The sequence below is a fragment of the Carassius gibelio genome, chromosome B14 (genome assembly GCF_023724105.1).
Source record: "Carassius gibelio isolate Cgi1373 ecotype wild population from Czech Republic chromosome B14, carGib1.2-hapl.c, whole genome shotgun sequence".
NCBI classification, from domain to species: domain Eukaryota; kingdom Metazoa; phylum Chordata; class Actinopteri; order Cypriniformes; family Cyprinidae; genus Carassius; species Carassius gibelio.
The window spans coordinates 27,858,251-27,879,022 of NC_068409.1; the positions used below are offsets into that span (position 1 = coordinate 27,858,251).

The 20,772-nt window shown below is 36.9% G+C and overlaps 2 protein-coding genes across 4 annotated transcripts in view; both read left to right on the plus strand.

Annotated features, from left to right (window-relative positions):
• Window positions 1-20,772, plus strand: part of lingo2 (leucine rich repeat and Ig domain containing 2) — a 326,054-nt gene that overhangs the window by 245,571 nt on the left and 59,711 nt on the right. The gene's annotated exons all lie outside the window — the stretch shown is intronic.
• On the plus strand, window positions 658-6,900 carry LOC127971317 (uncharacterized). Its single transcript, XM_052574217.1, has 2 exons — window positions 658-712; window positions 2,859-6,900. The coding sequence occupies exon 2, from the start codon at window positions 3,033-3,035 to the stop codon at window positions 4,842-4,844; it is 1,812 nt and encodes a 603-aa protein (XP_052430177.1). The 5' UTR covers window positions 658-712; window positions 2,859-3,032; the 3' UTR covers window positions 4,845-6,900.

Here is a 20,772-nt window from a genome sequence, read left to right on the forward strand (position 1 = left end):
CCCTTTCACAGCAAACGAAGGCAACGTATTCCCAGATATTTGTTGTGCTGGTGTATCTAATATAATTTTATCCCCATTGAGGAACTCAATGCGAGCGCTAATTTCGTGAATGATGGTTGTTCATGTCTATGCAATTTAACGTATTGCTGTAAACTTGGGATTCCATATTTCCATTCTCTTAAACTCATATCTTTCCCTAACTTTCGACCTTCCTGCAACTTGTATGAATGTGTGTGTGTGCGTGTGTTTATGTGTTAGATTAGTTTATATGTCTTAGATTTATCTAATAAAGCCTTATTCATATTGAAAAGAGAAGTATCTTGTGTTTTGTGCTTACAAGTTAATGTCTTAAACTGCAGATCTTGTTACTGTGCTAATTGATAGTGTTTTCACTGTTTTCTCCGTGAACAGCCGTGAAACAGTGATTCTGTTCAAATTCCCTTTAAAATCTTAAATGATTCCCTTTGAGCTAAATTGACCTGTTTCCCTTACATTTATAATGGTGGAGAATGCGGGCAGTTTAATCTAAATTGTGAGCATAAACCAAGTTATTTAATCTTTGTTTTGCTAAAGGAATGAAAGATGAGAAGCTTGCGAGACCTGAGTATGTGTGTGTGTGTTTGCGTGACGTAAGCAGCGCGCGCCCTCCCGCTTGAATGAAAGGAGCTAGAGGAGACTTTAACTCGAGTCCGTCTCCCCTTTGTTAACAGCAGTAAGTGAACTTAAAAGTAAATATCTGAGATCGTACAATAAGGTAGAAATTGAGCGTGTTCCTCATTTGTGTAATGCCTTGTTTTATAGCTGATTTGATTTCACTGCGTGTTCCAGTGTCTCAAACGCTATCTCAGTCACTGTTTGCTGAACGGAGCTAAACTGTTAGTGTTTCAAAAGGGATATAAATCGGTGAATAAAGAATAGTTTTGAGCGGGTTCCTCAATCTATTTATCCCCGTAAGTCCCCGTATTCATATTTCATATAGTTTGATTGCCAGTGCGTGTTCCACTGCCGAATCAAATTTGATATTCGACTCCCCTAAGTTAACGTTAAACATTAGAGAACAATGTTTGCCCATTTGTATCCGTTCACAAAGTGAAGGCAATCTCGCATAACACTGCGTGTGTCCGAGAGTAATTTGAAAGGGAGTGTTTTAAAAGCTTGATCAAGTAAATTTTAACTGTGTACCAACAGCGAAGGAAAACTTTTATGTTTGTGTCCAGAAAAAAACTGGCACGGAGAATCAAATTGCTGAGATTGATATAATAACTACAGCAGGAAGCTGCTATTTGAATTAAGATAAATTTAACTCTATACAAACTGAGAGTTTAAGTGCCACATCGCAAAACCAACTGAAAGGCGGTGTTGTTATTTGTACAGTGTTGAAATGAGCCGACATTTCATGTAACATGCTTAACTGTATTTGCAACAATGCAACGATTCATGTACTAATCCACTAGAATGTGATTTGGTTGCCATAGTGACGACCGTGACCCGGAAGCCTAACTTACTTCCGGACCAACTCTGAACTGTGCACGCGCAGCGCACAAACTCTGCGGTGTCGCTAAGCTAACGAAACCATTGCATTTACATTGAAGTCTGTACTAAAGCCACTAGCCTCAAAGGTTAGCCGTTAGCATTACCATCCAGTGGTAGAATAATGTGTGTTTGGGCAACGCTGACGTGATTTAACCATTTTAAACATCTTAACTAACACTTGTTAGTCCCTTTCTTTTTATCGCTCTCTTTTCTCACTAGACCACTTATTTTCATTTTACTAGAAAGGGAAATACTGACTCACAATTATTAATTGTCAAATTTAAATTTAATTGAAACATTAAATTTATTTTGAATCATTTAAAATTTCCCTCTCAGATCATTTCATATGATCTTTTATTTCTAGTATTCTCTTTTGGGTCTAATTATTTTAGGAATGAATAAGCCTTGAACTTTGGAAGTTAAGTAAACTTATTCTTCCTAATTTATTTATTACCCATCTGAATATATGCTATTCAGACCTTTACTTATTTGAATGCGTTTTACCCCTCTTCCTGTTTTGGTTATACACTTAACCACTATTGTTTTACGTATTGATTTCCTCTTTTTAATTTCATGTTTGCATATTTTGCCCATTTATTAATTTTTTTAATTTTCCTATTTCTTACCATTTCTTTTGTGTATCCTAGCCTGGGAACGACAAACCTGAGCCCCAAAAGGAGACATTGTTATCCCTCACTACGAGTTCAAATAAATTAGAAAGACAACCCTCTTTCACTTAAAGTTTATTTTGTTTGATTAGTTGTGCAGCAACTAACACAACGCTCTCCTTGTAGTTGAGATAACCGCTACTGAGACTTACCATCTCCGTCCTCTCTCTCCTTTACTTTCCTCTTCTCTTTTTACATTTGTAGGACATGTAAGAACCATCAATCAATTCTAAGTGAAGTAAATACACAATCGTGCCAAAGACGACGAATCATCCTTATGAATTTGATTGTAATCATCCTCTCATTTGTTCTTCCTAACCTCCCTAAATTTGGAAACGCAATCCAAGTTTTAGCATCTCATCCAACGTTGCGATCAATTTAATAGAGATACGTGTTGAGCAACTGTCGCCTCGCTGACTCCCTGGTGAGCGGTCCAACTGAAAGGTGTACGGTGTCAATCCTGTCAGACTAAGAAAAGAGATATCAGAATTATTATTGTATTCTTTTGTCCAAAGCAAGAAATATAATAATATTGTTTACGTTTTTGATAACATTTAATTGGAAAAAAAAAATATTTTCCTCATTTGAAAAACATAAATTTTGCTTGTCATTTGAATTTGTTTTTCACCTCTGTCTCTTTTTCCTCTTCCTCATTAGAGTGACAAAGTCTTCGCATCTCTAGCCTACTTAGACACCCTGAGACCAACACAGTCATCACCACATTTCACTAGTGGTTCACAATCACTGATACAACACTTAGTTGTCCCACCACACATAGGCTTTTACTCCACACAGATCTGTGTCAGTCTCTCTTCTCCCCAGCGTGCCAACATGCCGCAGACTGCAGACCCCATTTCCCATGGGGAAGATGTGAACATTTGGCTGAGGGGCATAACAGACAGCCTCACTCCAAATACATTTGAACTGTTATTATTTTTAATAATAATCCTAATCCTGAGAAGATTCCTGACACAAGATTCAAGCCAGAACAACAACCACGAGGAGCTAGTCAAGATCACGAGCTCACTAAGCTATGCCTTCACAACCCAGCTGAAACTGAGCGACAAGCACATCACCCACCTTCAAGAGGAGCTGACACATGCTCAACGTCGCATAGACAAGCTGGAAGTGAAAGTTCAAAATCAACTCAAAGCACCCAGCGAGAGGGAGCAGGATACAACAGAACAAGTTAAGAAGCTCCAAGCAGCCCTGGCAGCAGCTCAGCTCGACCAGCAACATACAACGGCTGCTCAGAAAGACCTGGTAAACAGACTCCAGTATGCCGAACAGCTACTAGAGAAAGCCAAGCTAGACATCAGAAACAAGAACTCTGAAATCAGTGCTTTGAAAGACCACCTTGAAAGGTACAGAACTGAAATGGACAATCTGACCCAACAACTAGATGATACCAACGATGAGCTCTACATGGTCAGAAAAGAACTCCAAAATGCTTACAAGCACAAACTAGAGCCAAGGAAAGAGAAACCTCTCTTAGCCTCATCACTGCTGAGCAGAGCAGAGTCCCACGTCCAAGAACTGGCATATGACGAATGGAGCGAAGGGCCACAACCCAAAACCTCACCTGCCTTCGCCACACAACCCTTTCCTGCCAACGAAAGAAAACCTCCCGTCCAAGACCTTGAAGCTGCACACGGGATGACAATCAAAGACCTCAACAAGCTGTCTGAAAACATCAGCAGGTTCAACCCGGACTCCACAGAGAGCCCCGACATCCAAGCTTACCTGCGAGATATCGAATTTCACCTGGAAGTGAGACCTCATGTGACTGACAGAGACTGGTTATACCTCCTTAGAGCCACGTCCAGTTCCGAGGTACGAAACTTTCTAGATCGACAGCCCAGTCAAACCAAGTCAAACTACCAGCGACTTCGTGAGGTCCTGATTAAAGAGTTTACAGACCCAGAGTCTGAACATGGACTGTTAACTGCCTTGGAAACCAAACAAGGTCGTCAAGAGACTCCACAAGCTTATTACAACCGACTCCGACAAGCCTACTTTGGTGCACACAACAGCCCTGACCTTGAAGAGGATGTGAACTTCAAAAGCCTCTTCCTAAGAAATCTGCACCCTGGAGTCAGTCACCATCTAGGTGTCATGGCCTGTCCGAACTCCATGACCATCCAACAGTTGCGTGATCTAACACAGAAGGCCTATAACAAGCAGAAGGTGGCCTCAAAGAAAGGTAGCAAAACCTCCACACTCTTGAACTCTGTCAACAAAGACTCAAGCCTTGCACTGGACGACACCCAGTGGCATCACAACACCAGAGTCTTCCATCAAGAGCACAGAGAACGTGACGCCCATATCCATGACCGCTTTCAGCCCAACTGCTGGAAAAATCCATGGGACCAGCCACGCTTCTCAAGAAACCAAAAGGATAACATCTGGAAACCTAACCAGAGATCCAAAGGTAATCACCTGACTCATCCAAGAGCAACTCGTGTGGGTAAGCGACAACAAAACCCACCTCAGCACCACTCAGACATGCACAGTGCTGAGTATGCACAAGAACATAACCGCTTACCATTAGAAGACACGGAACAAGTCATGGAACAACTAAGAGAGTTCCTTCAAGACAATTTACATGCATATGACCACAAAGTTGAGTCATGCTCGCTGTGACCAGCGACAGAACGGAAGGCCGGTGATCACCTGGTGCACCACATCAGAGATGACAAGCACCTGTTCAACAACAACCCAGAATGAACAAGTCTTTCACGGCCAACTGTTGATGAAAAATCTGAGGTACTAAAGGACATCACCTCAGTCACTAACAAACTGTCAAATGAACTCCAACTCCAAGTTCCAAATTCCCTGTCTGTGCAACAGCAACCACCAGAGCACAGAAGGTCAGAAAGTCTGCTACAGCCAGAAGGCATCACAAGAAGAATGCAACATAGGAGACAAGTTTTGCAACTCAGCTTCACACAGCCATGCCAAACTGCCTCCAACTGTCTGCTAAAGAACTTCCTGCCTTGCTGGACTGACCCCTCATTAGACCATGGACACGCCCTCATCCAAGCCAAGGATGCTGAGAGCCAGTCTTAAGTGACATGCTAGAAAAAGGGGGAGACAACACAGACTTGAACAGATCTGACCACACATGCACTACACCAGTAATACACAACATTACCTACACCCAGAGGTAAACACATCTACTGATAACACAGTCAACAAACATATTCTTCCCACAGGTAGAATATCCAACTTTTAGCGTAACAAAGTTACACATACCCACCATGAAGAAACGTGCAGCCATCCTCACAATAGGTAGAACACCTGACACTAAGTTAAGGTCCACGACACACTAGCTGCACCTGACATCCTAGCTCAATAGTAGTTGTAACACATGCTAGGAAAACCCACAGCAGCCTTGTTTTGTTTTGTTCTTCTTTTACCTATCCTTCTCCTTCCCCTCTTTCCTGAGTAGGTGAAACGCCTAGACACCCTGCGAGGGTCGAAGGTCTGATATTAGGATTGACTCGCAACACCTAATATCCGCCAGCCACTCTAAACTGAATGGAAGCCAGAGAGCTCCATGCATGATAGGTCAATTCATTGAATTGAAAATGAAATTACTAGAAAACTAATGGTAAACATGTAAAGTAAGACAACCTAGAAGAACCAAACAAAGTTAACCACAAATTTGATTGATGAATCAAAATAAAAACAATTTCCAAGACGATCTAAACTATCCTCAATGTGCTAAACTACATTGACTAATTGAACTTAACCACGTGTACCTAAATAACCTGATGCCTGCACCAGTACAGTAACTGTCATGGAGGTGTTGTCTTGCTGTTTGCTGTGTTTGCCTGCTTCTTCTGCCTTTGTTTCTCCAGCGATCGACGATGTCTTCACCTAAACACCTCGCCGATCGAAAGGGGGATATATGTAGCAGAAATGAGTCAAATCAGACAAATCAAAGAGTCTATCAGAGCTGTGTGCATTGAAACATGAGCTGAATTCCTCAGGAAGTCATAAATCAGTTCTAGTGCCACAACAACCAAGCAAGATAACCAACCAACCAACTTGTTCACACAACAGCTTTCAACATTAACACCAATAGAACAATTATTGACAATTTTAATTCGAAGAAGAGATTGTCAAATTTATTGTTCGTGATTGGAATGCAACGCTGGACATCACATGTAAACCCAGGAGATCAAGTTAAATACTTGCATTGACTTCCCCCCCCAGCCAGTGAAACCAGACTGAAATTCCTAAGGGGGAAGGGCTTTAAACCTTTGTCTTCACAGAAAAGTCCCTTTGCCAGAGAATGGCAAAGAAACTGCTTTTTATACATTATATATGGACCAGAATGAACTCAAAAAGACTTATGAATGAATCATTCCATTGCTTAACTCCATATTCATTTACGTGTAACCCACACATTTGACTATCATGTATAATCACTTATTGTGTATGTCTTTTGATAACTATAGGATACCTAGTCATGTCTAGTATTCAAATAATCGCATTTTCTTGCTTGATATTGTCCTGACAATCATTTATTTGTAAAATATATCATAATCATGTTATAGGAATCATGTCCAAAATTAGACCCTGTGAGGCAAGAACCACATGCTTGGTAAGATAAACAATGATTTATGATACCCCAGACCCCAGGACCATATCTGATTGGTCAAGGCAACATTTGAGGGGTGGCCAACAAGGAAGTTTAAATACATTGGACACGATGTAATTTTGCTTTTTAGTCTGCTTTTAGTTCTAGTCTAGCTGCTGCTATTAGCCATGTCGGCTTTTAGTTCTAGCATTGCTCGTGCTATCAGTCATGCCTTGTTTTTTTAGTCGGCTTTTAGTTCTAGGCTGCCTGCTGCTATTAGCCATGTCGGCTTTTAGTCTGCTTTTAGTTCCAGCCTTGCTCGTGCTATCAGTCATGCCTGCTCTTAGCTTGTAGCTTTGCTACCTAGCTTTAGCTTGTAGCATCTAGCCATGCGGTTAGTCATCATGGTTCTTTGAGCGCGGTTCCAGCGTGCCTGCCTGCTGCTACTTATGCCACAATGAGAAGGAACACAACCTAGTCTCGTCAAACTTTATTTCTTTTCTTTTCCGTTTGAGAGTTTCGTGTTCTGAGTTAAGTTTTGTAACGTCGACCTCGTCTGTGCGTTTGAACTCCAACCAGCCACACAACTCCAGCTTCAGCCAACGCCCAAGCACGGGCTCCCCAAGACGTCACTTCAGCCAACTGAACTTCCAGCCAATCAGCGACACCGGGATACCCCTTTCAACTGGAGTCCCTTTCACAGCAAACGAAGGCAACGTATTCCCAGATATTTGTTGTGCTGGTGTATCTAATATAATTTTATCCCCATTGAGGAACTCAATGCGAGCGCTAATTTCGTGAATGATGGTTGTTCATGTCTATGCAATTTAACGTATTGCTGTAAACTTGGGATTCCATATTTCCATTCTCTTAAACTCATATCTTTCCCTAACTTTCGACCTTCCTGCAACTTGTATGAATGTGTGTGTGTGCGTGTGTTTATGTGTTAGATTAGTTTATATGTCTTAGATTTATCTAATAAAGCCTTATTCATATTGAAAAGAGAAGTATCTTGTGTTTTGTGCTTACAAGTTAATGTCTTAAACTGCAGATCTTGTTACTGTGCTAATTGATAGTGTTTTCACTATAGTTTGGATATTAGTATCCAGCGCAGATTTGATGTTAAACGGCTCCTTCACTGAACCGCAGGCGCGTCTCCGTGAACAGCCGTGAAACAGTGATTCTGTTCAAATTCCCTTTAAAATCTTAAATGATTCCCTTTGAGCTAAATTGACCTGTTTCCCTTACAGTTTCTCGTTGTCTTTGTTGTTATAATTGTGGTGTGGACTCTGCTATTCTTTAATATTTAGAACTATATCTTTATTGTTATCTTTATATTTATCGTCCTTTGTGTGAACGGGCCTTAAAGTGTTGACTTATAAATTAAGCATAGCTGCATAGTGCCAAAAGGACTTTTTAATATGCTGGCTGTCCTTACTGCTGAAAGATGGAAAGTTGCCTTCTTTTTCTTTGCTCTGTCCAAACTCTGTGATTAATTACCCCGTCAGTCACAGTGTCTCAACTACTGACAGTGAGTCCCACCCGCACTCCAAAGTTGTCAGTCGGTTGGTGGCTTGGTCCCTAAGCTACCACCACATGCTCAAAGCCTGATAACTTGTTACTGTCATGGAGGCTGAGGAAAAGCCCACATTGGCAAAACGCTTCCTCCATTTCCCCGTGGCGACCTTATCTTTCAACTCGTCTCTCAGCTTGTTTTAATTAGATTAAAAAGTTCCGGGGCCCTGGGGGGCAGCAGTGGAGTTGGCGGTAGCTACGTGATCCAGCTCCGCAATTGCATTGTGATGTTCAAAAGTCTGCATATGAATCTTCTGCCCGTAGAGACAGACAGAGAAGAAAACTTCCAGTGATGGTCAGCTGAAGATCTAAAACAATATAACCACTTAAGAATTCAAAAATAAAAATTTAGAATTTCAAGTGTATAAGTGAAAAGAGGTTTCTCAGAATAGCTTTATTTGTGCATGTGTTCCGCATATTTTTTTGGTTGTACTCCTTTAAAACTCACCTTAGAGAATATAAACCTGAATTTAACAAGAGTTTGATACTTGATTAAAGAGGGAAAAAAAGCCAAATGAAAAGCTCATTGAAATTATGTATTTTAAAAGCTTGTAAGCAAAGTCTCCCCACATTAAAGTACTCCAAATGGTTTTGTGTGTGACTTGGCGCTTTCTCAGATGGCAGGCAGGGTTTTGCCTGCAGCGTTAGCATTGCATTATCGGTTGTGTAAACACTTGCTTTCAGTGGCGTCTATTTCTCCAATTAAAGCACTGCAGCGCGTGTACCCTTGAGGAGAGCAATGTGGATACTACGTACTTATGTCTGTTTCTTTATGTGTGTGTGTACTGTGTGTGTATGTATATATATGGTAAAGACCTAAAGTTTGGAAACATTACTATTTTTAATGTTTTTGAAAGAAGTTTCTTCTGCTCATCAAGCCTGCATTTATTTGATCAAAAATACTGAAAAAACTGTAATATTGTGAAAAATTATTACAACTTAAAATAATAGTTTTCTATTTGAATATACTTAAAAAAAAAAAATTATTCCTGTGATGCAAAGCTGAATTTTCATCATCATTACTCCAGCCTTCAGTGTCACATGTAACATCCAGTCTATCACATGATCATTTAGAAATCATTCTAATATTCTGATTTATTATGAGTGTTGGAAACAGTTCTGCTGTCTAATATATTTGATGAATAAAAGGTTAAAAAGAACTGCATTAATTCAAAAAAAAAAAAAAAAAAATCTAATAATATATATTGTATTAATATATTTTCTTTACTATGACTTTTTATCAATTTAACACATCCTTGCTGAATAAAAGTATTGATTTTATTTTAAAAAAGAAAGAAAAAAATTACTGACCCCAAATTACTGACCAGTAGTGTACATTATTATTACAAAATATTTATATTTTAAAAACATAGCTTCTTTTTTTTTCTTTTTTTTTTCTTTTTATTATTTACTATTTAAGAAGTATCACATGTTCTGAAAAAAATATTAAGCAGCAGAACTGTTTCAACTTTGATAATGAATCATCATATAAGAATAATTTCTAAAGGATCATGTGATAATGATCCTAAAAATTCAGCTTTGCATCACAGAAATAAATGATAATTTAAAGTATAATAAATTGAAAAACAATTATTTTAAATTGTAATAATTCACAATATTATTTTTTTTTTTTTATGTATTTTTGATTAAATAAATGCAGGCTTGATGAGCAGAAGAAACTTCTTTCAAAAATAAAGTAAAAATAGTAATGTTTCCAAACTTTTGGTCTGTACTATATATATATATATATATATATATATAATATAAGTGTGTGTGTGTGTGTGTGTGTGTGTGTGTGTGTATGTATTTTCAGAAAAATAAGTCTGTTTGCATATGTGTGAGCATAGTGAGAAGCATCTGTCACTACAGATTGACCACAGATCACAGAGTCTCCACTTGGAACTCAGCCAGATGGAAAGATGAAGATGCAACCACTTCTAATACCTCAAGGGTGTGTGTGTGTGTGTGTGTACGTACATCACTGTCAACATGCATACCACCCTCTGCAGTCGGTATCTGAAACATCTGAGGAACATAAGCAAAGACACATATGGTATATGACAGATACATTTTGTTATAAACTTATAAATATATGTCTAATGAAATTAAGAGGTAAAAACATGAAAAAGTAAAGCTACTTTGTCTCTATACATGAATTCATCCAATTTTAATATAGTTACAAAACCTTGATCCTCAAAACGTAAATTATGATTTCATTCTTGTGCCAAAGGTTATTTGGAAGTACTAAAAGAAATGAGTCTTGGAAAGAAATGAGTCTCTTGCAAGTAATTCAAGAAAAAAAATATATATATATTTCGGTGTACAGTAAAAGCACTTGCAGTACACAGTACATAGACGAATAATGATTACATTACATTCAATTTTCATTCCAGTTACCGGAAAAGCACCAGCACGATTTACTTATAGTTATTCCTCTCTCTCTGGCGCCATTACATTAGAAAGTGAGCCGTCCTTTTAGAGAAAATATTCAAGGCCAGATTTCTTGTTGAAACGCACCCATGCATCTCTATGTGAATGTGGTAATTTAACATTTTGATCGATTTTCAATGCACGGCTCAATTATAATTTAAAATTATAATAATTCACAGACGTTTGCTGCAAGTATGACTTTGCCTGAATAGATAGGCAATTTAAATCTTGGCTTTTCATCTCCAGTGTAGTACTGATATTCGGTTTGTCGCAGTGCAAAGACTCGTGACATGGTTGCAGAGCCTAGAAATGATCCTTTTTTTCTAATGGTTTTTAATTCTGAAGCACACTAATCTACTTCTAATCTCTAATACTAATAGTATTAACGATTTAGATTTGTGTTATGCATCACCTCCGGAATCAAATGTAGATTCTATACCAGCGCGTTTGATCTGTTAAACCGGAGGCATTTGTGTTGTACGCTCCACTAAGATAAAACATTCAAATTTCATGCTCCCCTGGTTTTGCTTTTGGACCTTAGGCAGCAATCAAGTAATGACCTGACTAAATGGCCTCATGAACAAACATTTGCTGTTGTTTCAGCATTTAGAAAATCTATTATTTAAAGAAAGAAAAATTATGCTTTGTTCTGCCATAATGTTTTTAATGCTTTTTAACCTTCAGCTTTTGTGTATCAGGCTTTCTCTGAATCCCATTCTTTAATTCAATCTGTTCTTTCTCAGTCGTTCTAAAGCTTCTGAGGCTGTAGGAAGCTTAAATATGCGCTAAAGAGGCCAGGATTTTTTGAACATAGGGCCTAAATCACACCATTATTCCTGCAGTGTGAATGTCTTCATTAAAAGCCGCCACAGTCGCTCACAGGCTAGAGAGAAAAAGCCACAGCGAAGAGTCCTTACGGGCTCTGAATGGAATCCAAAAGTATATTAATGTGAAAGTTTATGATTCATGTCTGGATAACGTACCTGAAGTTTCTCCCCTGAGCTATCCGCAGATTGCAGGGATAGGAACGGCGGACCGTGCGAAGTGATAGAAAGCAGTGACAAAGCAATTTTGGATTTTATTTATCTTACCTCTCAAGCAGCCCCCGGTGGTTATTTGTTACAGTCATAGAAATGAAGTCTTGCCATTTGAATGGAGAGATTACGTGGAGGAGTAACCATTGATGAACTTAAAACAGCTCTCTCCATATCGTAACTTTCCTAAAAGCAACTGTCTGCTTTTTAACAGCAGAGATACTGAACGAAAAGCAAGTAAACACCTGCTTCCATCTGCATTTTCAACATCTGCAGGACTTATTTAAAGGTACTTTTGGAACTGGATTAGCCAATGTTATGGGAAATCACATCATAATTGACGCATTTAAAATGACAGGCCATCTGTGGGCTCCGTGAGCAACATGGTCAATGAGCAGCAGTGCTTGAAAAATCATTTTATCGGATTGTCAGCTGTGTGTATCCTTTAATGAGCGGATTTCAGCAATGAAGCCTCAGAGAACATTCATGATTATTTGACTGTAGATGAAGGGAATTACGCAGAAAACTGCATCATACTCAAGCTTCAGGAAAAAAAGGGAAAGAAAGAAAAATATCAAATAATTTCAAGCACTGATTACTGCATTATTGCCATTTTATCACAGCCATTTCTGCAAGGATGCTTTAAATTGATCAAAATGGAATTATTTATCAAAGCATCCAGAGGGGGAAAAAAATCTATCACAGTTTCCAAAAATAATATTGAGCAACAATTAATTATTAATTAATAATTTCTGAAGGATCATGTGACACTGAAGACTGAAGTAATTGCTACTGAAAACTTATATCACAGGAATAAATTATATCTTATAAATTAAAATGGAAAATTTTTGTAATTCAAAATATTACTGTTTTTAATGTATATTTAATCAATTAATGTATCTTTCTCAATCATAAGAAAGTTATTCCAAAATTAGTACTGAACCCAAACTTAGATGTATTTATTTATTTATGTATTTATTTAATAAAGCATTTTAATTGAAGAATTGGTTTAGAGGTAAGTTAATGTCGACAGTCATAACTGTATATTTTTATTTTATATTTATTGTTTTGTATTTTAAACTATGTCTGTGAAATAATCAGCATTTGTTTTTTTAAGACAGAAAGAATTTAAATTCTTCTTTTTTTCTGTTCACAAAGACTACCCCACAGCATTATGTGATATCATTTACTCTTCTTAAGTGGGTGTTTCTAGGCCAGAAAAAGCCGCGCTGTGGACCAGGACCGGATTTCTCGATAACAATTGATCTTAGAGCTTAAGAGCGTTTTCTACGAGTAATTTTGCGATCGTTCGTTATTGTTTCAAGTGCGTTTCCCAACAATGCACTTAACACAGTTGCACATAGCTGAGCTTTAAGTGCTACTTAGGAGTCGCTATCCGTTTGTCAAGTGCTGAAATGTCAACCTTATAGAATGGCTCTTAATTGTAGTACACGATCATTTATTGACGTTTACCTAATTCTGCATTCCAGACAGACATAATAATATATAATAATAAGATATAATAACTATAATACAATACAATATTATAGTATATAATATTATACTTTACATTACAATATATAATAAACTTTACAAACTTTATATATTTATATATTATTTTAGGTATAAAAAAAAAATGGTAGCCTGAATGCACTGTAAGTCGCTTTGGATAAAACCGTCTGATAAAATCCATAAAATTATTTTAATTAATTAATTAATTTATACACAGTATAGAGAGAGAGAGAGAGAGAGAGTCGTTATTTTGGATCAAATACATAGCTGGTTTTCATGCACTTCAGCAAATCATTGACATGTTTTTTTCCCCCAGTCTTTGAAACATTTCCTACTTATTTTAATATTTTTTTCTTCTTTTTTTCAGTCATTTAATTTAAATGTGTATTTCTATATTTCTCCCCTTTTTAATGATTTCATTTATAAATTAATAAAACAAAAATAAGAAAACAAGTCATAAAGTGTACAATAAAGCGCAATCAGATCCTTATATTATAATCACATTGCGCTTGAATCAAGTTAAAGGTGTAATCTGGCGATTGTCCTGCAGGTGACTGCATAAATCTGTCTTCTTACGATGCACTTAGGGCTTAACAATTATTCCTGAAGCACCCGTAGATCTACAATGATTTTCAAGTACTGCTTAAGTTACGATGCTTTTGGGAAACAGACCATAATATTAAGATCAGTCATACGATCGTTTTTACGAACTTCTTAGGCTTACGAAACTTTTGGGAAACCTGGCCCAGACCTGACGCTGGTTAGTAAAAGGTCTGGCTAAGCAAGACTAGATAAAGTCTGGATTTATTTCAGAACAAATGTTGATGCAGGTGCCTCTTCAAAGCAGCATGACATATTGACATTGAAATGCAAAGAACATCCTCTACAGTGATGTGATTTACCATACTTATTACCCTTTAGCATGACGAAGCAGGATGTTTGTTCCCTTTCATAAGTAGCTCTAATGAGTGGGTCACTCTGTGACTGATGTATTTCACCACAAACACATTCCCTCTCTTTTCCTGTTGTGGTGGAGACAAGATGGTGGAGTGTTTGTCAGGGTGCAATTGCTTTGCTTTCTTCTAAAAGCAGTGCTGCAGAGACTTGTTATGAGGGCAGGGTTGGATGAGTCAGACAGAGAGTGGAGAAACGAGGGGATAGAGTGAGTACAAGAGAAATGAAACCCACTGAAGTCCAGTTTGATCTCGTCAGCTCTACTCAGGGGTGTACCGAGTGTGTGAGTTTGTGAAACTATCTTAGATTATTTCAACCGCTGCTGCTGCTTTGTGTGTGTGTGTGTGTGTGTGTGTGTGTGTGTGTGTGTGTGTGATTGGAAAAGTGGCTGAAAAGCAAGAGACAATGAGTGTGTATATGACAGAGAGAGAGAGAATATTGCACCTCAGGATATTCCATTTTTTATCTTGACATTTTCCTCCCTGACTCATTTGAACTCCTTTGAACTCTCTACAGCGCTTCTGCTTTACCATATTTCAGTTTTTTGGTCTAATCACAATTCCAGGAAATGACAGAAGAAAGGGGGAAAGTACTATCACAAATTTAACAATCAATACATCTCTCTGCATTTTTATTAAAATTAAAGCAGAATCACTTTCCCTATGGCTTCATTGGATACATTTGTCAAACTATCTTTATCTATAACTTAGTACCACATTAAGCCAAGAACCATTTTTCACTGTATGGGGTTCTTAACTTGGTAAATACTTTGAGAACCATTTTTCATTACAGTTACAGATTATCAGTTTTGAATGCAGGCGTTTGCAAAAGTTTTGATTTCATTGACCCCCAGATACGATTATTCCCTTCCTGATGGTTAATAATCCCTGTTTCTAAAATATTAATCTAGCTATATATTTTGTAATTTGTTGTATCCTTTTATAATCAAGTTTGCTGCTTTATTTTTCTACACACATTTCAGAGTGTTGTTAAGTGTATAGCTGAATAATCTCACTAATATTATTATTATTATTATTATTATATGATTTGATTATATTTAGTAGTAGTAGTACTAGTCATAGTAGTAGTAGTAATCTTTATATTTTTACTGTATTTTAATCTGAACCTATATCTGTGGACCCTCTGACACCCTCTCGCAACCCACTGGGGGTCCCAGGACCAAAGTGAGAAAACCTCTATTCTAGAATAAAACTAGAAAAAAATATTATACATGTGTAATAACAAACTTTTTTAACAAAATGTGTTATTACACAAAATATTAGATGACAACAACAACAAAATCATGAGAGATGAGTAAAAGACTGAATTAGAATTTACAGCAACTGCAGAGCAAAAGTGGCCTCGGTCTTACAGGTCAAAGGCAAAAGGACGTCATTTGAGCCTGTCATAACTTATCTTTCTCTTCTGTCAGACATAGACACGGTGTTCTGGCCAGAGGGAGAAAGTGAGAGACAATTATTTCATGGAGAAACAGACAGATAGACAGAGCCATGGCAGTCTGATGAAAGGGCCTAGAGGTGTATGTGAGTGGTTCTTTCTGCCTGTGTGTGTTTTTCTACTCCATGTGAATCTTTTACTATGCAACAGTCAATATAAATCTTGAACACCATTATTATACTTGATGGGAGGTGTTTCTGTTGAAGCAATTAATTTTCTGAAGAGCTTTTTGTGAATTTCACAATCACGGAGACCACCAATATTATCAACAGAGTCATTACGTTCACAGCTGTTAAGTCCGAGGCTGCAGTGTTGTGTGATAAAGATGGATGAGACCATATTAGTTGTGTTGCCGCAAATCTGGTTTAGTTAAATTAAAAACTCAATACGGCGTGTATTACGTGCCGGGTGCTTTGTTTTACAGGATAACTTTACATGACAGAAAAAAAGAATAGAAGAGGAACATTACCTTGGCCTGAATAGGGACTTGAGAAGTGTTCTATGAAATGTTTAAGATTTAAAAGGATAGTTGACACACAATAAAATTAAATTAAATTAAATTAAATTCTGTTCTGGTATAATTTACTCACACTCATGTTATTCCAAACCTGTATTGTTTCTTTATTTTGTGGAACAAATAAAAAATTTTTTTTTGAAAAATGTCCACCGCAAAGCTTTTCGAAATATCTTCTTTTGTATTCTACACAAGAAAGTAAGTGAAGAACAAAATGAAGTTGAGTAAATCATGACAGAATATTCATTTTTGGTGGAGTTACACTCATTATAATGTTTTTTTTTTTTTTTTTTTTTTTACTTTTTCAGAAAAAATCTTTTTCTATGGCAATACCATAGAATAATCATTTCTGATACTTCAGAGAACATTTAAGTGATCAGTTCTTAAATAGTAAATAATTATTATTATTTAAAAAATAAATCTTAAGAACCTTTTATGCAAGAGTTTTATGAATGTTAAAGACTCTTCAAAGATCCTTCATGGAACCGCTGATTCCAAAAAATAATATTTATTTTTAAGGAGTGTTGACACAGGAATGAAAATATGCTGCGAGGGATAGAAGTGTAGTGCGTTCAATAGATTGTTCTCTTGTTAAACAACAACAATTTTTCAGCTGATTAAACATTTTTCTGAAAAAGTTTCAGTTGAAAAAAACTTAATAAAACCATTTTAAATGTTGTGAGTTGTGAAAATTGACTGTGGGTGCCATTGTAAAGACTGTAAATCTATCCATCATAGCCTTCTATTTTTATATGCCATAGTAAACTTTTCAAATTGCAGAAAATGTGCTCAACTTTCTGTATACAGTGCGGCAGGTAATTGTGCTCTTTTCATTATGCTCATTTTATCATGATTTGATTAATTACTGCTGCCACGATCAATAGAGAGTCAAATGCAAGATGTTGGACCATTTATTCCACCATTACTCACAGACCAATTAACAAGACTTTAAAAACTGTCGCTTATTTATTGTTTTATTTTTTAGTCCTAGGGCTGTGAGGATGGTACAGTATATCCACCATGTGCTTAGTTGGTCTTTGGGATATTTTAGTGTCCTGCAGTGCCATCAAAGACACCCCTTGCCACATGCTTGACATGGTTAAAGTTTAAGAAGTGGCAGAGGTTTTTACTTAGTGTCACAGCTTGAGTGCAGAGGTTAGGGGAGGTCATTGTGTGTCAACGCCACGGAGAGCCTTCAATATTTTAACATTTCTTCTTTTTTCCACTTTCTCTCCCTTTCTTGGTTTCTTGCCCTTTGTTACTCATGTTTCTTGGCCTGTCTACCCTTTGTTCCTGAAATAAATTTTGGAGTTAGTGTGCAGATGGCGTCATAGACATACAAGTGTGAGAACACAGTGCATCCAGAGAACAATAACTCACTGCCATTTGGTTTCAGTCCTGTTTCTTGGAATGTCTGTTTCACAAAATATTGTGCACCATGTGGATGAGCAGCCTAGTTTCAAAAGTCCTTTCCCCTTTTGAAATTCAAATCAAAGAGTTTGTATGCTCTTAAAATGATTCTCTGAACTGTCACTTTCCATACAAGTACAAAATGCTAGTGCTTGAACGCTTGAGCTAGAAAAATCTATCTATCTATCTATCTATCTATCTATCTATCTATCTATCTATCTATCTATCTATCTATCTATCTATCTAGGCTCTGTTTGCTTCTATTATGAATTAATATGTTTATTATTATTATTATTATTATTATTATTATTATTAACAACAATAATAATAGTAATAATAATAATAATAATAGTAACAATAGTGTTTATAATAATAATAATAATAATAATAATAATAATAACAATAATAATAAAAACATATAAATATTTCCTTTGGTTATTTACATTATGTAACAAATGACATTTAAGTGCACTGAACATGACAATGAATGTTAATTTACATTCAAAACACATTTGTACATACAATGCATTTATATATTCATACTGTATGTGTGTATTATTTACTTGTTTACAGAGATGCATATAAGGGTGGTTAGAAAAAAAAGATACATTTTAGTCCGGTGCGATAACATTAACTAGCATTTTTTGGGAAAAGTATACAATATATATTTATGTTTTTTAAATTTCTTTGGTAAAAAATTATAAGTCAAGCAAAATCCTAATTCTAGACCTCTTGGTATCTGGCTGAGCACAATTTTGTTTTTGTTTTAGTTTTTTTCATTCAAGATTTGTTGAAATGAAAACACAGAAGTAAGGTTATTTGATGTGGAATCCACCTTCAGAGTTGTATTTTTGTATAGAGAACATTTCCAACTGTTCTACCTTCTTACCACTGACTGGCGTGCGGTAATCATTCTCATTTGTTTATATGCAAATGCATGCTGTAGGATGCAAACAGCCGCTAGCAGAACACTGAACATCACAGCTAGTCACATGGCTATTTTTAAAGGAAGATGTCCTCGGGGTCTGTGGTCTGCATTACTTTATGATGTCCTTGTTTTATGTATTCTTGACACAGTAGGTTGTGGGAAGCTTTATGTGCACCACAAGTGCTCCAGGACTTAGGCTAAAGGAAGGGGGTCGTAATGTCTGGCTTCTTCATGAGCATGTACTGTACAGTATGGTAAACATATCATACAATTTCTTTTATCCAACTGCATCCGGATGCCAGATGCCTGCTGTTAGCTTATTAAAAGCAAGAATGCTTTTAATTGGTCCAGTTAGTGCTATAATCATTTCCCATTGAGTCCCATCTGCACATATCGTATAGCCGAAGCCCACCCACAGACCACCCTAAAATACTATCACTAATACAGTAGGGGCTGAGATTATCTCTGGTGATTTTCACTCCCCACCGACAGAATTTATATTTAAAAAAATGAATAAACCTCAAAGTTAATAAAGAAAAGCAAACAAAAGCAATAAGCTACTTAATACAAGCTGCTTTGCATCCTGTAGTGCTACAAAATATGGCATAAATCACCAAGTATGGACAGTTGCATGTATAAAGAAGCATCAAAGACGCTGTGTAGATGCTTAATTATATTTGTATGTTGTGCAACTAAGCCAAGCATATTTTAGAAATGACAGGTTCTCTTGAAAGTTAGATTAGTTACTAGGTTGTCAGAGAATAATTCTGCTGGAAACTATTGTATTGTTAAAAGTGTGAGCTCAAAGCTGGAGCCACGCCCACAAATAATGATATCATACATAAGCATTTGAAATGGAGACTAATTAATATCACTAATGAGAACGATACTGCTATTTGGACATTTGTAGCCTTACAGTAAATATAGTGGTCTTTAGCTAGTTTACATCACAAAAAAAAAGAAAAAAAGGGGAAGAAAAGTCTGTTTCTAAAGCGTCGTTATATGGCCTGTCATGACATTCAGTGAATAATATTGATTTTTGTGCAAATACATTTATGCCACCACCATATACAGTATATGCCAAGTGGAAGCATCTTCACTCTTTACTTTGTTAAAACGACTGCTGGTAGATCTAACCAGCATATTACCGGCACATAATGCAGTGAGGCTGTGTACGGTCAGGACCCCTCCTCTGAGGGCACGCCGCACGCCACTGCTGAGGACCACTAAGATAACAAACTACATACTTTTAGTGGTATGTATGCTTTTGAGCAAATCAATACTAAGGAAGAAAAATCCTTGTAATTCATGTTTCTCTTAGAGGATAAAATGTTTCTCGGTTTAACCTACTCAACCCTGCCCATCCGGACTGGCCTTTTATGTGTCTCTTTGTGTTATCAAATCACAGCACACTTAAGCAGACAAATCTGTCGTTTCATCTTGTGTTCTTTCTTTTGAATTAAAAGAAAGGTAAAACAGTATTGTCCTTTGTCATCATCTGTCTTCCTCAGCTCATCATAAACGTTGGCAATGCTAGTGCAATTACATGCTAGCGTTAAGAGAAAAGGAGGTGGATTCAGCATACTATGATTTTAAGAAGATAATATCTGTTATGCTTTGCTTCAAATCACTGTAATTTCAGTCAAGCCAGCAATCTAGTCTGCCCTCTGGTAGATAGATAGTAGGGATGTGCCAGTACGAATATTGGTACCAAACGGTTCACGGGAAAATTCCAAATAGATATAGAATAGTGATTATCCCTATCCCCTTGGACTGGGTACTTTGGAGTGTGCAGGGCACGTGTGTGCCATTATGTAGTCATCGTTAGGAATGAACTTGGCAAAAGGAGCAACATAATTTCCTCATTATGAACACTGCATGTGTCCGTCAGCAGATTCACTGATGGACACTGACATAAAAAACAATAGTCATTTATTTAAATATATATATATATATATATATATATATATATATATATATATATATATATATATATATATATATATATATATATGACAGTAAAACGGCTACATCTGCTGACGGACACCACGGGGTGTTGTCACGGCAACATCCCATCTGAAGAAAATGAGGAAATGATGTATCTTCTTTTGCCAAGTGCATTCCTAACGAGTTAGTCAGCTGACTTTCTCAGACCACACTGCTAAAAC

Excerpts from the sequence above, each read along its gene's own strand:
- LOC127971317 (XM_052574217.1), top strand. The coding sequence starts at position 3,033 with ATGCCGCAGACTGCAGACCCCATTTCCCATGGGGAAGATGTGAACATT.